At 35.4% G+C, this 25,516-nt stretch overlaps 1 protein-coding gene across 2 annotated transcripts in view; it reads right to left on the bottom strand.

Annotated features, from left to right (window-relative positions):
- Window positions 1-25,516, bottom strand: part of LOC143252351 (uncharacterized) — a 47,920-nt gene that overhangs the window by 5,744 nt on the left and 16,660 nt on the right. The window contains exon 2 of one of the 2 annotated variants that reach the window (XR_013028950.1): window positions 4,929-6,171. Coding sequence is in view for 1 of the 2 variants with exons in the window: in XM_076504335.1 (XP_076360450.1) it covers window positions 5,832-6,171 (340 nt within the window). In the remaining variant the exon portion in view is untranslated. Of the gene's footprint in view, window positions 1-4,879; window positions 6,172-25,516 lie in introns of those variants that run through there. The other variant, XM_076504335.1, reaches the window with a different exon arrangement.

Below are 25,516 nucleotides of genomic sequence, written 5' to 3'. Positions count from 1 at the left end.
CAATATATCTAATTTACTATATTTTTCTAAAATACATGTAATTACGTTGAACTATAGTAGTTTTTGAACCACCTTCCGGTAAGAAACTGTTTAAAGTTTCATTTTACATCATAATTATATCAAAGTTACTAGAGCTAGGGAATTATTAATAATTAAACTAATGGCATGTCGCATAAAAACAGTGAAACAAGATGTCGAAATGTTCTCTCAGTGTTTAACAAATTCTCTTCTTAATTGCTTCTAACATTTGTTGTTTGCTCACTTTGACCTTTAATATTTTTTTCTGAAACAAAATTATCATTCAACGACTAGCTGAAGTACTCCAAAATTTACTCTAATTATATTTATAAAATAAAACAAAACGTACTGCAGTACTGTCTAGTACTGACTTTCCAAAACTCTGATATAGTCAATAATGGTATTTAACTGATTGTTTCATCATTTTTGTCTTCAGAAAAATATCAGCAAATTGTCCGAAGACAATTTAATGTTAATGTAAACACAAAGGCAAAAGTAAGTTTTAATGTAACTGGACAATTTGTGCTCAAAAACTATCCGGAAAGAGATGTTTCACTCATTGAGCATAACTTGTTTTTGTGATTAAAATTATCACTTATTCATTTCTACAGAGCAAATTTAAAATGTTAAAGTTTTCATTTAATAAACAAAGTAATTTCTGCAGATGAGAAAAATATTTTTTTCTGAGTACAAAACTTTGACATAATTAGAGTTAATTGAAACACTTGGTGAATTTACCATAAAATATCCGCACTTCGCTGGGATGTTCAGAGGACTCCCTCGTGGCTCAAAGACGTCCCAACACACCGACCAAGACCCATTTATTCCCAATTACTTCTATAGCTTTCCGAACGTACCTGGCCTGGCATGGCCAAGTGGGTTAAGGTGTTCGACTCGTAATCTGAGGGTCGCGGGTTCGAATCCCCGTAGCACCAAACATGCTCGCACTTTCAACCGTGTGGCGTTATAATGTGACGGTCAATCCCACTATTCGTTGGTAAAAGAGTAGCCTAAGAGTTAGCGGTGGGTGGTGATGACTAGCTGTCTTCTCTCTAGTGTTACACTGCTAAATTAGGGAAGGCTAGCGCAGATAGCTCTCGAGTAGCTTTGTGCGAAATTTAAAACAAAACAAAACCGAATGTACGCGAAAACAAAAAGGACATTTGCGTGTAGTTCATGAGCATGTATGACAAGTTTAGTCTTGCTGGCTTGTGATAATGAGAATGTGTGACAAGTTCAGCTCTGCTAGTTTATGAGTAGGTGTTATGAACACAGTTTCAAATATTATGTTTTGAGATCCTGAAGAGGAATGGGGTATGAACACTGAATAAAATATCTTATGTTATATTTCAGTACAACAACCTTACAAACTCTCTCTCATGACTCATCATGACTAGTTGATCATTCAAGAGCGTTTTATCCCCCGTTGGTAGGGAGGTATACCATATAGATAAGGACAATCTCCACCCACTCCCAAACCTCATGCCAACTTTGGTCCTGCGAGCTGTAAACTGTAAGAGAAGTTTGCGGACAAACAAATGAATTAACACACGACATTAATATAAGATTCCACCATCATGTTATTAATATATATCATATTAAAACAACATTAATTTACGTTCCGTAAATACTGGCCTACACAGGTTTTGGATTTCTAGATCAGCAAATAACGTGACAACCAAAGTCAATATAAGGTCACGAAAGAACGTAATGTCTCAGAACTACGTTTTAACATTGTTTAGCCTTTGTAAGTAGATGATGTCACCAAAACTTTGTCGCTTTTGGGAAGTGAGTGTGACAGTTCTTTCCGACGCAATATATTTATATACTCTGATAATAAACATGTGTTTGGATCAGTGATTTATAACTTCCAGGAATAATATATCTTTTACATTTAATAGTATAGGTAAATAAAAGAATATGGATCAATTTTGGGTACAATGACCATTCAGAAAGAGACTTGCAACACGTCGCACTTCGTCTGTGGCAACAAAGTGTGGTGTCTTATGACGACAGCAAAATTCGTTCACTTGTTCCATGACCAAAAGAGATCTTTGTCTGAAGAAATGATACAAAATACGTGCATACAAGCTGGTTCCATTACATATTTTTTTTAACTCAAGCTGCTACAGAACCAAACGAATAATCATGTTATTCTCTACAAAGACATACCAGTCACGACACTTATAGATTATGTTTAAGACAAACGCTGAGAAACCGTCATCTTCCTTCACTAGATGGTTCAGGGAAAGCCTGCAGAAACGCGGGTGTGGTTTAAACGTAACAGCTTTACGACGAAACATGAAAACGTGGTTAGAGTCCAGATATGTTTCAATATAATTAGGTTCATCATCTGTGTAAGTCGTTAAAACTTTCATTATAAAAAACAACTGGTAAAGATCAAGTTAAAATGTAACGGAATCTTTATTTTCTTCAATCATTATGATAATCTTTAATATTTCTTAAGTTGAAAGCTTTCGCTAAATATTTCCATGTTGAAACTGCTTCAGGACGGTTCCAAACTCCTGCTAAAATATTTGTCATTATAATGTTTTTGGTGCAGCATTACCCTCAGACAATAAAACATTATACCAATGTTGAAATACACGGGTAAATATGGAGTACAATCTAGAGAAGTATGCATCCACACCCTTTAGTAATACTTTTTCTCAACATGTTTTTGTTGCATGAACGTTATATGATTTAGACCGATCTAGTGTACTTTGAGAGTCGTAAACTTTCTGGAATACTAAAAATAAAGTTTTGAGTTGATGATAATATCGTAAATTATCTGAAAACTTGTAAAATGGTCATTTTTTATTTTTACGATTGGTGTTTAAATAATGAATTAGCATATCTCTAGTTAAAGTGTCCTCACAAAAAAGATGTGTGTGGCACAGTGGTATGTCTACAAACTTATACCACTAGAAACCAGGTTTCGATCTCCTTGGTCGACAGAGCACAGCTATATCGCTTTATGTAGTTTTGTGCTTAATAATAAACATCAGATTGTTTCAGTTGTCCAACTAAAATGACAAAAAATGATTAAGTTCTCAGTTGAAATATATTTGTGTGCTTTGTTGCTATCTGTGCTGTGTCTACCACGGGTATAGCACAATTTTTTGGATTATGAACCTTCATATTTACTTTTCAGCCATTGTGGGAGGCTCATTAATTGTATTAAATATCAGAATGAAACACCTTATGCAGCTATTTAGGTTTATTTTCAACGGAAAAGCCACATTAGTCCTTAACAGATAGGCCTCCTTGGTCATTCCGCGCGTCAGTGGTAAAATTAAGGACATATAGCATTAAGGTTCGAGGATCGATTCCCTGTGGTGAACAAAGCACAGATAGCCCATTAAGTAGTTTTGTTTAAAACAATAACAAGAATAAGCAGCCATATTAGATAAAACTCCATGTTGAATGATACTGAAATGTGTAAAATGATGGTTGTTGCAAGACTATGTTTTGAAGCTTGTATGTCGAAATCCACCAAGAAATATTTATAGTGAAATATAAATATATATATTAGTGCTACTTTTGTGTAATGGGAGGAGTTTATATCAGGCATGCGCTGCATGATCAAAATGTACTCTATAACATATCTATGTCATAATGTATACATTGACTGGCATACATATGCACACACGTAAAATATATATGCATTTTCTGGCACCCAAAAAATATATTGTTGTATCATACATGTGCAGAAGTAGGCTATTTTAGTACAATAGTTAGAACCTATTTATTTCTTGAATTTAGAAGTGATAGAACCATAGGGAAGGTAGCTAGCCAACACCACTCATTTTACTAACAAATAGGTGTACTGATAGTCACGTTACAGAACCTCCATGGTTGAAAGGGCGGGTATGTTTGGCGACAGGATTCGAACTTGCGATTAGCAGGTTGCAAGTTCAGTACACTAACATATTATTAAGTCTGTTTGTAGTTGAGCACAAAACTACACAATGGGCTATCCTTGCTTCCCCTACCACGAGTATCGAAACCTGTTTTCTAGAGTTGTAAGTCCGCAAACATAGCACTGTGCTACTGGAAGGGGATAGACAATTATTAAATTATAATTAAGGGCGCACCAACACATTTTCCTCACAGTTCTGCTATAAAAAAAATCGGAAAACTGTCTAAATCTTTATGTAAATTGTGCTGAAATTAAACTCGCGAAAGGGAGAGAAAATAAAATATTTAGGTTGTTCAAGGTATAATGAAGCGATAAAGAAAAATAACACATTGTTATTGTTTGTTTGCTGTTAAGCGCAAAGCTGTACAAATGAGCCATCATTACTGTGGTCATTACGTGTATTGAAACCAAACTTATTAGTGTTATAAGTCCTTATATTTAGGGCCCGACATGGCCAAGCGTAATCCGAGGATCGCGGGTTCGAATCCCAGTCGCACCAAACATGCTCCCCCTTTCAACCGTGGGGGCGTAATAATGTGACGATCAATCCCACTATTCGTTGGTAAAAGAGTAGCCCAAGAGTTAGCGGTGGGTGGTGATGACTAGCTGTCTTCCCTCTAGTCTTACACTGCTAAATTAGGGACGGTTAGCGCAGACAGCGCTCGAGTAGCTTTGCGCGAAATTAAAAAAAACAAAAAACCTTATATTTATCGACGAACTACTGGGGATATTTGTGAAAAAAAGTGAATAGCGTATATAACATATTTACAAATAATATCTAGTTGAAGTGTAATTGTTTGAAATGAAATAAAAATAGATATGATAAAGGGTAAACAGCATATTGACATAGAAATAGGATTTAATTAAGGAACATGACTGTATAGCAGTGTTTAAGTTCTTATTGAATGTGTTACTTAAACAAGGTCAAATCTCTTCATATTATTTGTATTCATTTTATTGTGTTATTTATTGATTCATATATACTCACATTTTTCTCTCCACGTTGTTTCTTTGTTTCAGGCATGTCGATTTACATAAACAAAAGAAACAAGCGTAGTAGCAGTAAGGTTCACGCGCATACTTGAAACACAGACTCCCCTCGGTGGACTCAGGCAGATAGCCCGATGTGGCTCTGCTGTAAGAGAACACGAACACAAATTGTCTTTTGTTTTTTAAGTACTGCCGTTCCTTGACCTCCTGGTATCCACAAATTCCTAAAATAATTACCAATGAACACGCAAAATACGATTTTGAATGTCCATCGGGTGACCCTATAAACAACTCTTTGGTCGGATGATCCTATACAAAAGTTTTTCATATTTTTATGGGAAGGGAAGGTAGATGAAGAGGTGAGGTGAAGAAAAATACAAACAGTTGACAGTAAGTTAGATAAGATTAATAAATATTTAAGAATCACTCATCAAACAACATTGTACATTAACACTGACACAAGAGCTGAGGATATGGCATGTATCCAATTCTTCCGTATACATTATAGTGGTCAAAGGTGAAAATAATACAATGTACAGCGTGAATATATACATATATCTACGTGCGTGATCAATAGTACACGAATATATTATTTGTTTGCTTGTAAAGAACAACATAATAAATTCTTTACTCTTCAAGTCAATCTATGAAGGTGACCTACAGCTATTGTTCATGTAACATGTCCATGGAATGTGTAACTAAGATCAATCATAGTATATGATTCCATTGTCTTCCGGTTTGTTCTCGATCATGATGTCATTTGCGATGCATTATAATTGACTTTAACTGTAGTTGTTGTTGTTTTTCTTTAAAAGTTATAATATATATATTTTTGTAAATACGCAGTTTAATATTGATATTGATGGGGAACTGAGGAAAAAACAGTTTAAAGTTTTTTTTGTTAAAAATGTGTTATGGTGACACTAGGATGATGCAGAGGAGTGGGTTCAAAAGTTGTAGGACACGACGAATAGAACATTCCAGACGGAAAGAACCCTGGTTCTGCTTTTACCATGGTCATCACTGAATGTAGCCCAACGTCTTCAACTGGCTTCTGAACGTACGATGGCATTTCTCGAATCATGTCCCGGGAAAGTATCTCATTCATTTGTCCACACAATGACGGGGACAATCGCTGTGATACATGATTGGTCGACGACGGTTGGAGTCCGCACGTTGGCTGGCCTGCTGAACTGGCATTTACGTGGATAGTTGAAGTTGTAGACGTAGAGCAAAGGTCACTGAAAAACAATTAGAAATGTCACTAAGTAAATGTGGATTACTGTTAACTTATTATATGAAACTCGTCATGCTTTCTGTAAGTATAGATTATGTTTGTTCAAAGACAATTCCACAACCAAACTTCTGAAAAAATAGTTCCACAAAAACCTTTTTAAAAAATTAACGTGACTTTGTATTTTTATCTACGTTATTATATTCAATGCTATAATATACTTGGCTCTGGGTGATTAATGTTCTATATGCTAACATAAAAATTATGATATATATGGTATTACAATTTCATTATTAAAATATATCACAGAAGCCAAGAAAACGGCACACATGGAAAACTGTAGCATATGAAGTATTTTACCAATAAGTTTTGAAATATCTTACAGACACAAGAGAACAACGTATCATGAAATGTTATGACATATACACGGTTTTATATATTCAGACTTGGAATCTCTATCAGGCCCCCGAAAAGACGGGATATTCTACTTGTCAACGACAATTTGTAAAATCCTTAAAAGTATTTTGATTTTTTTAGTAGACACGAGAAGAACCATAAATACATTAAACAAAGAAACAGGAAGTTTATTTTACCCAGAAAGATGTCCAGTTTGATTACACTTACAGAATGCACAACTAAAATATTCAATATAAGCAAGTGGTAAAAAAAAAAAACGATTCTTGATGACGAGAAACCTACTTGAAGTAAAAATGTATCTCAAAACGGCTGGTATGGGTATTAATACCTTTACAAGGAGAGCATACAACAACGTTTCGATCTTCCTACATCATCTTCAGGTAGAAAGGTCGAAACGTTGTTCTCTACTTTATTTGTAAAAGTGTTAATACCCATACCAGCCGTTTTAACATACAAAGAAATAACCGAGTTTTACGTAAGATACATTTACATACAATAGTTGACTATTTCTAATGTAGGCAAAATCCTTGTAAACTACGTGTGTCGTCGGTTTGTTTGTTTTTTCTCGTCAATTATATGATGATGTTTTCTTTTTATGGAGAGTGTAATTTGTTATTAAACTAACGTTAAATACACCAACAAAACGACTATCACATTATAGTACGAATTCGTAAGAATTTTAACATCCATAAATGTAAGATAATAGAAATATTGAAGGTTGTCTTATTGGATATCTAAAAATATCGGCTCGGTGAAGACATTTCAATAAATTTCCTTTTTTAAAGTCCTGGAAAACTGAGGACTGGTTAATAAAGTCCTCTTTTATTTTATATCAGGTCAGTAAAGTAACTGTAATAGAGAAGAGTTTGGTTTGAAGGGTTAACGAGTAAAAGTGACTTGAAAGTTTCTTTAAACTGTTCACCCAATAAGAAACGGTAATTTGCCCTGGTTCACCCAATAAGAAACGGTAATTTGCCCTGGTTCACCCAATAAGAAACTGTAATTTGCCCTTGTTCACCCAATAAGAAACGGTAATTTGACCTGGTTAGATCTATATCACTTTACTTTATAAAATAAAAATAGCATATCCTAGTTACTTTACGATTATCTTCTTTGTATATTCTGGACTTTGGCTCGAAGTAACTTGAAACTGTTGTCCCTGTGGGACAGCGGTAAATTTTCAGACTTGCAAAGCTATAACCCGGGTTTCTGTTCCCCGCAAAGGGCACAGCAAATAGCTTAACGTGGCGTTGTTCTTACGTGAACAAACAAACCTAATAAATGTAGTAATTCACTGAGAAGTTCTTCATATTTTACTATAAACCAAGGCCTTAGGCTCCAATTATGTCTTGCAACAACAAAACAGTAATGAACTGGAATATCTAAAACCTCCCTCCCCAGTTGTATAGCGGTATGTCTGAAGACTTACAGAATCCCGGTTCTGATACTCTTGGTGAGCAGAGCTACAGTTAGGTAATCGTGTAGCTCTGAAACGGAGAAACAAACTTCAAATAACCTATATTTTGTATCTCAGTAGTCCGAACATAGAGATGTTTGGAATTCTTCACAACATGGTAGGAAAGTTACTTGATTTGTTAATGATATCAGTCGTTTCTACAAGTTTTTTACGAAGGTATCAACTGGTTTATCTTGTTATACATCCACAATTTCTTACATAACCTAAACTTAAAGACACCAGACCTTCTCAAACACGGTGTATACCATAAACAACATCTCTTATTGTTTAAACACGTGAAGATATTTGTAATTTCAATTGTCTTACAATACTTTAATCGGTAGTGCATTTAAAAGCAACAACAACAGCATAAAAAACAGCGTAGCTCGTGCTAGTGACGTATTAACTCACTTTTCTTTCAAAAAACGATGGAAAAAGCATGAAAAAAAAACATAAATCAATGACACACAATTGAAATATCTGTATCATGATACCTCATTTATATATATGTATAGTCACTTATTTGATATTACTGAATAGCAATCTATTATCATTTGTTATCTCGGACTTATACTGATATAGGTTTTTTTTCTCAGCAATTTCGTATGGAATACGATCTTTATTTATCCACGTTCAGTAAGCTGAGGATCTGAATTTTGCATATTTGTGAAATGCTATTCACGAACGTTAGTTTAAAGAGACAGTTTATATCATGAGAAGTATAATTTTAAATTATATTCTACCGATTACTTGAAATTGCTCATCATATGTATCTATAGAAAAGCAATTTGATCAGAGACTAAATATTTCATGAATGATCACAACCTGATTTTCAATGAGATATGAGTAAATAAAAATACATTTAGAGGTCATGGTTAGTTCCAGCTATTAATACAAATATTCTAAACACGGTTTGTATAATTTATAGAACATTATTTCACTGTCATGAAGAGTCCAAAATTTTAATGAAAAAAAACATGTTTCATGTTGTAACGGGTAAAAATATACACTTGTGTTGACTATCTGATTTACATTATTTGCTAAGTTCAGAAATAAAGCTATTAACTAAGTTTTATATTGTAAAACATATTAATCAAGATTGTATTTTTGTCTCTGTTTGAAATAAGAACTTGTGTCTTAAACGAAATAAAAATACAATTTAATTATTTAAAACTAATTATAATCGCAATAATTCTGTGTATATATATACGTTTTGAAACATATCTTAACCGTACAATGTACTCATTGGCAGTAAACCTGTTTATTTACATTAATTAGCGTATTGGACGGTAACTTGAAATATAATTGTTATAATTTCCTAAAGATTAATCAGTAAATTTATGGACTTAGCCATGCAAAATCTATGTTATAGCTTTGCAATAAAAACAAACAAACAACTAAATGTTATCCTATATTAATTGGCGTTGTGTGAATTTATTTGTTTGTTTACTCGCGAACCTTTCCCATAGTTCTGAAGCTATCAGGACCAAATTCAGTCGGCGGACTCCGGAAGCTCAGTTGGTGAATTTATTTATATGACATAGTCCTTAATAAGTGGTGGTGAGCTAAAATATGCCCAAAATATCACTCAAATCTTATGTGGACCACTATTTAGGTCCGTGATCATACTCCAACTCACATGTCAAAGGGACCAAGCTTGGCACTCATCTCCAAATACCACTGGCAAAGGCCTAGTTTTGTTTATTTATTTTGTGTGTGTACGTCTCGCCCCCACTGAGATAGTTGTAGAGGTTATTGGGAATAACAGAGAAGTTTGGCTGGCACAATGGAACCTCTGTAAACCATGATATGGGATTTGAGCCTTGAAGCGGAGTGTGGGTATTTTATGTTAGTTAAGAAGTAATTAGCCATCATGCATTGTGAAGGTGCAGCGATACAGCAATACGAGTATCATGTTGTGAAGTCATGATACAATTGTGTCGATACATTGTCCGATACGATTTATATATATTCACGAAATTTAGTAAGCTTTCAATATTTGTTTGTTTAGAATTAAACACAAAGCTACACAATGGGCTATCTGTGCTCTACCCACCACAGGTATTGAAACCCGGTTTCTAGCGGTATGAGTCCGAGGACATGCTGCTTTGCCACGGGCGGGGGCAGATTTCAGAAAAAAAATCAGAATTTCTAACAAAGTATTTTTGCTAAAATTTAATGATTTTATAAAGGAAAGCGAGTATTAAGTAGTACATGTCTTCATTTCATAACAATAACAACAAAGACAGACAGATTTGTTTTTCATTTCTCTTGTCAGCTCCCACTTAGTAAAGTATGAAGTAATTAAATAAGACACTGTTAGTAATATAGATAATAAATTAGAGACAAGATTGTCAAACTTTGTAACAAACCTTTGGTAAAACGTCTCTATCTTGTCAGATAGGTATCGCATAGTGGCATCAATATCTAGATGTGTATCGTATCAGCTACAATGAGATACACTTCTCTGATACACAGGTGACGAGCGCGCTCCCGTGTAAAGCGAAAACGTGATTTTCCGTTCGATAAACGGAGAATGTCAACTTAAATGTTGTTTTTTATTAAGACGGAAAAGAATAAAAATTATTAATAATATTTGATAAGCTGTTTGAACACAAGCTTATGACCGAAAATGTTCTGGATTCTGATTGATTCTCATGTCCGTTTACTCTACTTACTTTTATGACAAACAGCTCATTAGTTCTATAAAAAATAAAAAGGGTAAAACAAAACACATAAACTTATGTTTGGATTTAACTTGCTTGTGAATCAGGTATATGTGACCTACTACTAGAATATTCTGCCTTTCTTTAACGTATAGTCTCTAAATAGTCCAGCGTGTGTTTTTTTTTCTTATAGCAAAGCCACATCGTGCTATCTACCGAGTCCACCGAGGGAAATCGAACCCCTGATTTTAACGTTGTAAATCCGTAAACTTATCGCTATTCTAGCGGGAGGAAATTAGTCCAGCCTATGTAGATAAGGAAAAGGCGATACATTATTTGCAATATTAACCACTTGTAAAACTACTTAACATAAACATCTTAAAAGCATGGATGGTTAGGTTGAGTGTTTTTGCAAACCAAAGCCATAGTGAGCTATCTGCTATGTCTGCCAAGGGAATCGAACCATTGATTTTGACGTTGTAAAACCGTAGATTTGTCGTTGTCCCATCGGGGGATGAGGGATAAGCCGATCTCTATTTATTACAAAATGGTAGAAAGTAGTGTAAAAATTAAAACGGGCATCTTTCGGTTACATTATAAATATATTGGTGATAATGACTTAAAATTACCTAAATGTCTGTATAGTGATTCGTAAGTAAGCCACATACTAGTCTGATATAACAGTTTAATCTAGCATGTATTTGAGTGTAATTTTTAATTGTTCGAATATTGCATAACACTATTTAATAGCTATTAGGTTTCTGAATAACGAATACCTAACATATATATATATGCACATCGAAATAAGAAACAAGCCAAGTAAAAAGCTAAGAACATTTTTTGAGTATTATAATTCCCCATGTTAGCTTTTGCTGATACTAACTTGATCAGTTGTCATTTCTGTTCATCTGTTATGAAAAGAGTTTCTTCTAAAGTTCAGTCCACAATCAACTAGATAAATTAACAACAGAAACGCCTACAGAGCACTAAATAAATCAAATAGTAAAATTTTTTTGAGAAATATTCCCAAATTTACCGAGTATCAAATAAAATACAGAGGTTTATTTCTTTTTAAAGGAAATGATTAGAGCACGTAAAAACTCGGTTAATTTTTATGATAGCAAAAGCTGTATTTACTTATTCAAGTGATGTTAAGCGCTGCGAAGCACAGGTACCTTTACTAATCGTCTGTATTTAATGGACCTTCATGGCGAATGACACACACACACACACATCATCCCGCCATCTCCGGGAAGTCAACCAAAGAACTGTCGCGCGAGGCGAGAGTAAATTTTCAGGTCATGAAAATTTAATATATATATATATACTATCATTACTTACTGAATAAAATATTTTATTTCACCAATTTTGAAGTTTATTCACATTCAACTAAATGTTCCAAAAATCACACATGACAAATATTAATCTTATTATGTCTCTTTACATAAAAGTTTCCTCCCGAAAGTTAATTTTAATTACAAGAAATAAAACAACAAACAAATATATTAATTAGTTGAAAGTTAGGGAGACTGAATGTGCGTAGCTGGTGAAAGAACATTTGTGGTTTATTCTTTTATATTGTGAACAGACAGCCGAATTACTTAGACTACGGAGCTACATTGCTTCTAGTGTATTTCGTAACTAACATCATGAAACAAAATATATTTTTTTGTGTCGTAACTAGTAATGAAGTAGGCGAAGCAACTGTCTTGTCTGGAATTTTGCTGAACATGGACTTAAGCCTTTTATATTATCTTTTTTTTTTCACTAAAATCAAAACAAAAACTCTCAGTTTCCTTTTGAAAACATCCACACGTAAAATTATGCACTGTGGCTGATAGATAATTATGTATATGTTTTGAATGTGGCTCATATTATTTATTAGATAATTAACATATGAAGGTAATTAAATGATTAGGTTATTGATTATAAATTGAGACAACAAAGCTTTTCTATGAGTCTGCATAAACTGTATGATTTCCAATTATACAATATTACAAGATATGATGAAATAGCTTGGAAATAATACAAGAGCAAGTCGCGTTTTGTGATAGTAATTTTGTATTTCTTTCATAGCAAATAGAGGTTCACGAAAATATTCCAAATTAAGTTCATAGTTTTGTCGCAATGATCGAATATTAAAGTTTACCTTATAACACCAACAACTGGTCCTGATAACTAAAAAAATGAAACCAAGAGACACTGTCTAGATCACCTAAAACCAACTTAAAATAATTTTCCGCTGGATAAGGAGAATTCGGCCACCAGTCCTCTGCCTCGGGCCCAGCATGGCCAGGTAGTTAAAACGTTCGACTCGTAATCTGAGGATCGCGAGTTCGAATCCCTCTCACACCAAACATGCTCGCCTTTTCAGCTGTGGGGGCGTTATGATGTGATTGTCAATCCCACTATTCGTTGGTAAAAGTTGGCGGTGGATGGTGATGACTAGCTGCATTCCCTCTAGTCTTACACTGCAAAATTAGGGACGGCTAGCGCAGATAGCTCTCGTGTAGCTTTGCACGAAATTCAAAACCAAACCAAACATCTGTCTCGTTTGAACGTTACGACCTTGGATACTTGAACATAACTTTGAAACGAAAATTTGTGGTGGTAAAAACACTTTAACCATCTTTGTTACTTTAGTGTTTGGTGTCTGAACTCATTACATTATTTGTTTTATTTTTGGTAATCCACACGAAGATCCTAAGGAAGAGTTTTTGTGTTGTTTTTAAACTCAGCCTTAAAAGGTACCATTACAGATGTTGTACTTTGACCCAAAGGATGTATAATACTCGACATCAAATCTATTGTTAACATCCACTGATTTCCGGAGATTTTCCGTAAATTTAGGCTAGATATATTTTTATTTCTGTGTGTTAGCGTCCGTCATTGTCATTCATGGTTTATACGTAGACAACCATTAAATTTGTATATACAGGATGTCCCAAAAACATGTATACGCACTTTAAATGATCATAACTCACTCAAACCTTCTTTTTTACAGATGCAACTTATTTGAAGTAATGACAGAAGCAAGAATAAGATTTGAAAAAGAAATTTAACTTAAAGTGTTATTGGAAGTGCGAGAACGTAGCTGAAGTGTAAAGACGGTTTAGAAGGGAGTTTCGAACAGATCCACCAACGTTACCAACCATTACTCGCATCAGAGATAGGTTTGAAAAAATGGAAATGTTCAAGACGTCCATAAAAGGCGTTCTGGAAGACCGCGGACGTCCACCAGTCCCACACGAGAAGCAAAGCTGTTGGAAGTCTCCACCGATCTCCAAGGAAATCTGTTATGTAAACAGCCCGTGAGACAGGAATCCCAAAATCGAGCGTCCATCGCATGTTGAAGCGCGTTCATTGGAAAAGCTTTATTTCAGCATTAGTCTACACCCTCAGATGAGATGATCCTGACCGGAGAGTTGAATTTTGTGAGTGGTATCTGGTAAAATCTGCAGAGGATGCACAGTTTCCAAACAAGATTGTCTGGAGCGATGAGGACACATTTAAGTTAAATGGCTCAGTTAATCGCCACAATTGCACCTACTGACACCTCAAAACTCGCACGTTACGGTTGAACACAACGTAAACTCACCAGGGATTAAAGTGTGGTGTAAAGTATCAGCGTTGGGTGCAACTGTACCATTCTTTTTCGAAACCACAGACACTGGTCTCGTTTATCTGAACGTTCTGCAAGAATCTGTTGTGCCACACATTGAGAACAATTTGGAGATGAGGAGTTTTATTTCCAGCAAGATGGAGCACCTCCCAACTAACATCGTAATGTGAGGGCCTATCTTGACTAAAATTTGCTGAACAAATGGATTGGGCGAAGAGGTAGCACTGAATTTCCCCCATGTTCACCAGATCTCACACCTCTGGACTTTTTTATGAGGATATGTCAAATATAAGGTTTATAGCACAAAACCTGCAACAGTCAATGAGCTGAGAGCAGTAATTGAAAGAGAATGCACTCCACTCAAATACCAAATGAAATTATTCGTGAAGTTTGTAATTCCGCGTTATCAGCAGTGTCTGGATCAGAACGGTCATCAGTTCGAACATTTGCGATAAGTCAAAAGGTTCTACACTTGTCTTCTTAAACTTGAATTATAAAACCTAGATATATCTTAATAAACATGGTGTTTGTAATCATTCAAAGGGTGTACACATTTTTGAAACACCCTGTATATTTGATAATTTAATAAAATTGATTTGATAAAATATTTTCACAGCTAAAGAACAAAGACTGGGATCACGATTGTGTATTGTATAACACCTTATGTTGTTGATAGTCATTTTGTTCCAGATATGATCTGTGTTAATAAGGTATAAAAAATCTTTACCTCAGTAACTGGTTCTATTGGAAATTTTTTCTATAGGAATAGAGACAAATATCTGAATACTTTTAAGAAATAGCAAACAATGTATTTGTGATCTCTTATAATAGATGTTATTTGAAAACATATATACATATGCTTAACCGATTCTAAAATTTGCTGTACACACAAATGTTGACGTAATTATCGTAACACATCCAAAAAATACAATGGGAGGAAATGTACTAACTGTTTTTGACAGTATAATGAGAGAATATTGCAGTTTAGCAAAAAATGAATGGTTTTCAGACTTTAAAATAATAAATCATACAAATGTGTTTTTGCTTTGGTGTTTGTTGTTAAAGATGTGTATGCCACAGCAAATACAACTTGTAAGGCATGGATTATGTGCCCAAGGAGAACCGGGATCTAATTTGAATTGCAAGGATTTGTAGAATTACTGTGTTTGTGATAAAACTGTTTTATTTGCCACCTTAAGAGAAAATAAGTTCGAATGTGGCAAGTTAAGAATGCCTATCTTATGTATACCTTATTATAGAAGATGGCAAGCTAAGAATGCCTACATTACGTGTACCTTATTGTAGAAGATGGCCATCTAAGAATAACAATCTTAAGTATACCTTATTATCGTACAGAATAAAAATATAAAATTGATTTGCTTATGACTTCATTTATTGGTGGCATCCTACGTACAGATAATTATACCAAATATTCTGAATGTTGGTGAACTACTCAACATCGATGAATATTTTTCTGATATAAAATTGTGTTTTTCGTTAATGTTATTCATGAGAATTTAAAACCTCTGCCTAAGTGCCAAGCTAAAAAAAATTAGACATTGATAGCCTTAAGAACTGAAACACTTCATGAAATTATGAGATTATTTTTAGCACTCATGTCTATTTAATGACCATCTACGAACCCCCAGTTTTACAGTTCGGGCACACTAAATAAGCACTTTTTCATGCCTTGTTTACTGCTTAGCTCTATAAAGTTATATGTAAAACCAATACTCGGTACCTCCAGTACTTAACTGTTTAGTGCTTATTATTATTATATTTCATAAGACAGTTTGTTTTGTTTGTTTTTGGAATTTCGCACAAAGCTACTCGATGGCTATATGTGCTAGCCGTCCCTAATTTAGCAGTGTAAGACTAGAGGGAAGGCAGCTAATCATCACCACCCACCGCCAACTCTTGAGCTACTCTTTTATCAACGAATAGTGGGATTGACCGTCACATTATAACGCCCCCACGGCTGAAAGGGCGAGCATGTATGGCGCGATGGGGATGCGAACCCGCGACCCTCAGATTACGAGTCGCACGCCTTTACACGCTTGGCCATGCCAGGCCTCATAAGACAGAGAGGTGAATGTATGATGAATAAATGATATTACTGCATAAGACAGAGAGGTAGTATATGACGGATAAATTATATTGGATCATGAGATGTGCAGATGAATGTATGACATATTATTTCATAACATGGACATATAAATGTGTGACGAATAAATGATATTATTTCACAAGAAAACCAAGTGAATATATGATATTTAATTATTATCTTAAAATTATTGCAGATATAGCTATCCTATTTTATCAGAAATCCTTGGTAATGCTCTAATAGCATATTGATTGCAAGCATGTTAGGGGTCCGGCATGGCCTAGAGCGCTAAGGCGTGCGCTTTGTAATCTGAGGGTCGCGGGTTCGCGCCCGAGTCGTGCCAAACATGCTCGCCCTTTCAGCCGTGGGGGCGTTATAATGTGACGGTCAATCCCACTATTCGTTGGTAAAAGAGTAGCCCAAGAGTTGGGTGGTGATGACTAGCTGCCTTTCCTCTAGTCTTGCATTGCTAAATTAGGGACGGCTAGCACAGATAGCCCTCGAGTAGCTTTGTGCGATATTCCAAAACATGTTTGATGTTGGAACGTGAATTTTTTTCTTGTTTATCAAACAAGTTTTATATATAAATTGTTTATATATTAACACATATTAACAACACATATTAACAGCGCTTCCACAGGCCAGGCACCCAGTATTTGGCAAAACCTAGTTTTTCAAGTCATTTTGAATCGTTTTGGTTTTCGGCGAACACTTTTATAAAATTCTGTTTGGAAAAAATCAGGGGATTGCTGAATCCTTTGTAGAAACTGGATCCGCGGTTGGCCACAGAACAGATATCGACATTCAGTGAGTAAATGTACTGATCTTGTACTGATAAATCAGAGTTAATAGAGGAAAAAAACAAAATTGTTTCTAAGTGTAAAGTGAATATATGTGGTTCTTGTGGGAAATGCCTTCGATGTCAGGTGGATGTAACGGTTTAGACCCAGAAGTCAAAATGGCACGAGAAGCATGTGAAAAACAGCCACAGAGGTAATTAAAGGTACGAACAAATAAAAAAGGAAGGATAGATTACACCATTCCAATGGAGAATGATAAAGATGAAATATCTAGCGGTACTTCTGAGGATCCCTTGGATTTCGCGACATCGAGGAAACGATGTAAATCATCCAAGAACTCAAGTGCAAAACCTAGGTGTTTTAGTACTCCATCAGGGTGAGTGAACGAAGTCTGTTGGATTCGGCAGTTCTTTGGTATTGAATCCACAGTGACACCAAACTTTCTAAATGAAGAAGCACACATCAAGCTACAGTACTCTTGACAAGAACAATCGATTGCTTGTTTTCTTTATGACTGTGTTAAGAATTCTTTACATCAAGCTACTCCCAGGAAATCCAGATGTTCGTATGAACGTGACTGGAAACGATATTTGTAATAAATATGATGATACAAAACTAATCTCATCTGTCGGTGGTATGCACAAGTTCTGCCAAAGAAAAAGTTATACTTGCACTGAGATAATAGTCGATGACATTTAAGAAAAATTAAAGAGAGTCTAAAGATTGGTGAACAAGCTATTGAGAAAACAAGCTGGCACTTTAGTCGATTGAAATCTGGGTTTCAGCTGGAACTTGCAGTACGATCTGTCAAGAATTACTGCAAGTGATCTACACTGAAAGCGATAGGGTACTATAGAATAAGATGATAAGAATTATCCACTAATGCCATATGCCAAGACCTTTTGCTTTGCTCTGTAAACAAAGAACAGGAGCAAATAGCCGAAAATACAAATGAGAGTGTTGGAAGGAAACTCAATATTGTTGTAATAGCTTCCATTGTTTGTCGGGTTCTTTTGCATTATTCAGTAAATAATAACTCAGACTACAGTTCTCTTAACAATAAGAAATATGTTTTATTTCTTGAACTTCAAGTTTCACGATTAGCAAAATCACGAAATCGACATTTAATAATGAACCTGATTTACAACTGAACTACTTTAAACATGAATTTCATTTACTTGACAACTTTGTATATATATTTCTTTGTCGAAACACAGCTATTTCACAGCACTGAATTAATTACCGCAATCACTTATTGACTGAAACAGACAAAATTACTAAATCATGCATAGAATACTCGTTAACAAACCATTCTATGAAAAACTACCAACCTCATTGGCTGTTTAACCAACTAATTCTAAGTAACTGCTAAAAACTAGGTTTCGATAGTGGTGATAAGCACAGCACAGATAGCCCACTGTGTAGCTCTGTGCTAAACAGCAAACGAACAAATTATAAGTCTAATTTGTTACTATAGATATGTATGTATCATTGAATTGTTTCATAAGTTTTGCATAAGGTTTCAGATGTCAAACAACAGTTTAAATTTCGAAAAACGTTTAGATTAACAATATTCCATTGTGATCCTTTGTCTCTGGAATGTGAATTCCCTTGAACTATCCTGTTGCATAAGGAGAACATTAAACTCAAGCTTCCATAATTAGCAATAACGTAACTTATAACAAGATTAATATATATAAACGTTGTAATTATTAAATTACTACTAAAAATATAAAACATTAAAATACGGTCAGAACTTGGTTCACGTGATAAATTACTTCTTCTCTTGATTACTGCTTCTAAACTGTCCAATCATCAAGTATTTTTGGCGTTATTTTTCTCAGGTCTTATGGTACAAAAATAAATGATCCCAGATCCTTAACGTACTGTCTTGTTGCTGTTGGTTTCTCGCAAATGTATTTTGTTGAACTTCCTATCTTTCTGGATTCTGCTCCGTTGCACTTTAGGTTGGTTGTGCTTATTTTCTTATGCCTCCATCTTGCTTCGTCACTGGAAGTTCAGACTCTGGTGGTTTAATTGTTAAACGGTGCACAAGAATTTCTAGGCCATATACTAGAAAACTACAGAAAGTAAGTCTAGCCTCACGTCTGGATTTTTACATGAAGTCATTTCTCACTATGTCATATATTGCAACTTTCCACAGTGAGGGCGTCTTCCATCTTTCATTTTGTTGAAATCTTGCAACCACTTAATGCTCATATCAATCCATCTTTGTGCTTCATTTCTGAAGGTCGCTTACCAGCTCACGCTATCCCATCAGATTGAACAATAATAACCATAGAACATATGTCAATCAACATGTTACGAGTTTTCCCGTGAATGAGTTCATTGACTTGTGGGCTGGTTCTTAAAAAGAATGCACTAATTATCTCAACTAAGAAAACCATAGCATTCTCAGCTCTAGGATTTCGGCTCTTTGATATGTTATCGATGGTTAATTCATAACCATCTCGGATGAGATTCCCACGTTTTTCACAGTTACTATAGTTTCTTATTTATTGCATTTTTTGAAGGTTTGGTTTGTTTTGAATTTCCACAAAGATAATCGAGGGATATCTGCGCTAGCCGTCCCTAATTTAGCACTGTAAGGCTAGAGGGAAGGCAGCTAGTCATCACCATCCACCGCCAACTCTTAGAGTACTCTTTTATCAACGAATAGTGGGATCGACCGTCAATTTATAACGCTCCCACGGCTGAAAGGGCAACATGTTTGGTGTGATCGAGATTCGAGCCGGCGACCATCAGATTTTTGAAGGCAATTTTACATCCTAAATATTTTTGTCTTGGTGTAAAAGTCCTCTTTCAAGATACATTTTGTCCTGTGGTTTACTTCCTCCATTCTGAATAAACAGTTCAGAATGTATTTAACATTTTCTGTTTTTCTAGGCTTCCATCAGAGGGAGTTTTCTTTACTCACAACTTTAGTTTATTATAGTTTCATTGCCTTAAAAAGGAAACTCGCTTTGCTTAATTCTAATTCGTATTTTCCTCACCCACTAAAGCGTCCATGAAATAGTTACCTATCAACGTATCCATGATTTCACGTGGAGTATCTGGATAAAAATAACTGGGCAAGAAATATGGCGGCTACAGCAGGATAAATGTTCCATCTCTTCACTCTTGAAATCACTAAAATTATGCTTCAAAATGCGAACGTTTTGAACAGTTGCATAAAAAGGTGCTACAAGTTCGATGGTTCAAATATGTTTTACTATTATCAAGTTTAATTGAGATTATATTCTATAATGGGTTCTTTTTTGTGTGTTATCTTGAATTATTCTTTAATAATAGAAATAGTACAGAGTCCAGTCTACTTTACAAACAACAAAAATGTTTTATTTTCTTAAGTTTTCAATTAGAATAAATAAATTTCAGGATAGACCTAACTATATAAATAAATTATTTTACTTACTTGTTAATTTAAATCCGTATTTTTTTCGTCAAACATACAAACTCGGTTTCATAATGCTGAATTAACTAGTCACTAACGGTATGGAAACTATAAGACAAATTGACTAAATGATGCACTAATTACTCATTAACTCACTAACCAACGAAGTTTTTTCAATAAATCATCGAATGTCTGACTAACTGTAGGCTACTTGTTACCCTCCCTAATCATCGAATTCTGATTAACTGTAGACTACTTGTTACTCTCCCTAATCATCGAATATCTGACTAACTGTAGACTACTTGTTACCCTCCTTAATCATCGAATGTCTGACTAACTGTAGACCACTTGTTACCCTCCTTAATCATCGAATGTCTGACTAACTGTAGACTACTTGTTACCCTCCTTAATCATCGAATGTCTGATTAACTGTAGACTACTTGTTACCCTCCCTAATCATTGAATGTCTGATTAACTGTAGACTACTTGTTACCCTCCCTAATCATCGAATGTCTGACTAACTGTAGACTACTTGTTACCCTCCCTAATAATCGAATGTCTGACTAACTGTAGAATATTAGTGTACACCAAAATTAAGAATTTGTTAATAAAATAAACTCTGATTTAAAATCCTCCAGAAAAAAATATAGAATATAATTAGTAGAAGGTTTAATCTGCCAACACAGCATTTTATCTAAAGTACATTTATCACATAGAATTGAAATAGTATTAGGCAATCATGGAGGTTCTTTTATTTTCGAAAATATTAGAATATTAGTCTGTAATATTTTATAGTTTCTATGTTTACTTTGTTTGTTTTTTAAATTTCGCACAAAGCTACTCGAGGGATATCTGTACTAGCCGTCCCTATTTAGCAGTGTAAGACCAGAGGGAAGGCAGCTAGTCATCACCACCCACCATTGGGTACTCTTTTACTACCGAATAGTGGGATTGACCGTCACATTATACCGCCCCCACGGCCGAAAGAGCGAACATTTTTGGTGCAAACGGAGATTCGAACCCGCGACCCTCAGATTACCAGTCGAACGCCTTTACCTAACTGGTCATGATGGGCCTACTTCTTAACGTTTTATATTAAATTTACTTTGCCCCTACCATACTGACTCAGCGTTAAATCTGTTGGCTTATAACGCTAAAAACAGGATTTCGATACCTGTGATGGGTTCAGCGCAGGCTGTTTATTGTGTAGCTCTGCGCTTAACTACAGCAACTAAAATCATTCAAATTACTATTGCCTTCCTAAACTCAAACGATATTGTTTGTTTTTTGTATGTTTGTTATTACCTATTTTTTATTATAATTGTTGTTTTTGATGCACATATTGTCTATTCTAGTTATTAAATCAGTTTAAAACAATAGTAAGAACGTATTGAAGCCCCCAGCGGTAATATCGCATTGTGTATGTTTGTGCTTAAATTCTCACAAACAACCGTTGTGAGCCGTTGAAGTGTCGTCTTGTACTGAGGGTTAACTGTGTTTATAACAACGGTATTCTACCTCTTGCCTGCTCTTAGAAGCGCTTCGTCTTCCATTGTTGATTGCTCGGTCATGGGTAATTACTATTGCTTAACACTGTTGACATTTTCTGCGAAGTTTTCATTAAGTTTTCATGAGCTATTTATTGTACTTAATTATTAAGTTCCAAGACAACTTTGAACACACCATACACAGAAATACTAAAGACAAAACTAATATCTCTACCTCCTTAATAAATTATAAGACATTTTAAGCTGTAAAAAATGCAATCCTCAAAGAGCCGCAGACCTTTAGAATTAGCATACAATTCTATTACGTTTTTGCGAAAACTTTAAACATTTCCTTACTGCTCTAAGCCTAAATAGTTCATAAATCGGACTCTTTGTCTGGCACAAAACCACACAATGACCTATCTGTGCTCTGCTCACCATGGGTATCGAAACTAGGTTTCTAGCTATGTGAGTCCGCAGATATACCTCTTTACCACTGGTGGTGCTTTTATTATGTTATTAAGCGTAACGCTACACAATCGAATACCGAGTTTTAGCGTTATAAATCGTCAAGTCTACCGCTAAGCTAGCAGGGATAACACTACAGTTTGAATCCAATTAAAATAAATATATTTTCTTTTCCGTTATTTTTTGCGAATAGCTACTTACTATCAATTAATTATGACATTGCTGACATTATCATAATTGCTTCTTAACAAAATATACTAATTAGGATAAACTGAAGTGAATGCACACAGGTTGATATTTATTGATTTAGGTCGAGCATGACCAGTTGGTTAGGGCGCTCAACTAGTAATGTGAGGGGTCCGGATTCGAATACCCGTGCCACCAAGCATGTTCGCCTTTTCAGAGGTGTAGGACGTTATAATGCAACGGACAATCCAACTATTTGTTGGTAAAAGAGTAGCCCAAGAGATGGTGGGGGGGTAATGACTAGCTGCTTTCCTTCTTGTCTTACACTGCAAAATTAGGGACAGCTAGCGCAGACAGCTCTCGTGTAGTTTTGCGCGGAAATTAAATTAAAAAAAAAAACACGAACGCACGTGTACTGATTTTTGAAAGAACTTTAATTTCTGGAGTATTTTATTAATTCATTCGTGTGGACAGAATGAGGTGATTGTAATACCAGTTTAATGGATATCTTTTCATCGCTTTATCAAATCCAGTGTTTATTTTACTACCTCATGTTTGAACGCCAATGTCATGTCGGAAGGTCGCGATTACAACAATTTCTTCCAACGCAGAAAGAAGTCTGCTTGCCAAGAAATAGGCCGCTCTTCGAGCACCATTTGTTCTGCACCAGCTCAATCTGCGCGAGCGTAAGCCCGCCCTACTTGAGGCCTCTTAGTGCATAAGTTATGTAGCACAGATCGGTTGAAACTTGACTTCTGAAATCACTGTAGTCCTTCAGTATAACGCCACCTCTCACAAGGCAAATAACCACTTTAATCCTCGTGGGCAGATAATGAAATTTCACTACAGCTTCCCATGAGATGCTGAAGTAGAGAGGGAAGGGAGATAAGTGTCAGTTTTCACAAGTGTTATATCACATTAGATCGCACGAACCTGAGCTGAAGAGATTGAAATAATGAAATAATAACGTTGCATGTGCGCCATAGCATAACATTAAATTTTGATTTGGAGTTTTCAAAAGCTTCATGTGGAAAGAATAAAATGAATAATTTTGTGAATAAAATGAAGATACTTGTCGTTGCCCAAAATACGGAATATATTTTACGAAAAGAGAGAAGGTACAGAATGACATCAACTGAAACTAAGGAAGGAGGGGAAGGAAAACAACAAATGTTTGAAGTTTCATTTTACCGCCAGTATCGAAACCAAAATTTTAGCATTATATTCCTCCAGACTTACTGCAGGTCCACCAGGAAGATGATGATGGGTGAGTAATACAGACGCGTAACTTGATCTGGCATGGCCAGGTGGTTAGAGCACTTGACTCGCAATATTGTGGTCACGGGTTCGAGTCCACATCCAACCAAACATGCTCGCTCCTTCAGCCTTGGAGGAGTTATAAAGTGACTGTCAATCCCACTATTTGTTGGGAAAAGAGTAACCCAACACTTTGCGGTTGGTGGTAATGACTAGCTACCTTCCTTCTAGTCTTTCACTACTAAATTAGAGTTGACTAGTGTGGATAGCCCGCGTGTAGCTTTAAGCGAAATTCAAAGTAAGTGCTCTCCAGTGACACAGTGGAATGTCTGTAGACTAACGGAATGTCTGTGGACTAAGAGCGCTAGAAACCAGCTTTCGATACCGTGGTGGGCAGAGCACAACTAGCCCATTGTCTGCTTAATTACAAACAAAATATCAAATCAAACACGGTAAAAAAAAGTTAATTTAAAATTAGTCCTGCTTCTGATATATGCAGTCGACTGCATTAAAAATGTCGCAACTACTGTTGATAATAAATTACTCACTACTATCTTTTTGAAACTCTGAGTGCATCTAAACAATTGAAGTTTTTAGGAAGTGTGTCTTTAACGATTCTTACTGGAATGCTTTTGAATTCCTAATTCAAATAAATTGATTCTAAAGAGCATTTTACACTAGAATAAATTTATCAATATATGTTTTGAAAATTATAAATAGAAACCCACACATAGGTGTTCTTCGTGCTGCATACTAAATAACCGTAATTTTCCGTGTAAGGTTTCCGTCATCAAATATAATATCATGAGAGTACAGTATTAAAAACCCTCAATAATCCATGCATGATTGTGAAGGGCATTGTTTACGATTTCACGCTTGTCCTTATATTTATCTCTTTCTTTTGGTTTTTTTGGACATTTTCTCACAACTATACAAGAATTATCTGCGCTATTCGCACGTGGTTGGAACTAATAGACTAGAAAGAAAGCAGATAATTAAAAGCACCCACCCCCAACGCTTAGACTACTTTTCTCTCACCCAACAGACCTGTTCCAGCATGGCCAGGTGGTTAAAGCACTCGATTCGTAATCCGAGGGTCATGGGGTTCAATCCCCATCTCACCAAACATGCTCGCCCTCTTAGCCATGAGGTCGTTATAAAGTTACAGTCGATCCCACTATTTGTTGATAAAAGAGTAATCTAAGAGCTGGCGGTGGATGGTGATGACTAGTTGCTTTTCCTCTAATCTTAGGGACGGCTAGCGCAAATAGCCCTCGTGTAGCTTTGCGCGAAATTCAAAACACATCAAACCTTCGAAAATTGCAATAAAAAGAAAACTATTGAAAATGTTAAAAAACACCATTTCGCTTTGCGGGGAATTACAAAAACAAAACAAATATTATCCAGAAAGCTAACCATAAGAAGTTCGGTCCTATCGTTTCCTTACTTGTACGGGCTTGGCATGACCAAGCGTGTT

This window comes from Tachypleus tridentatus, chromosome 6, assembly GCF_004210375.1.
Source record: "Tachypleus tridentatus isolate NWPU-2018 chromosome 6, ASM421037v1, whole genome shotgun sequence".
In the NCBI taxonomy this organism is placed as follows: domain Eukaryota; kingdom Metazoa; phylum Arthropoda; class Merostomata; order Xiphosura; family Limulidae; genus Tachypleus; species Tachypleus tridentatus.
This window is presented reverse-complemented; position numbering and strand designations above follow the sequence as displayed.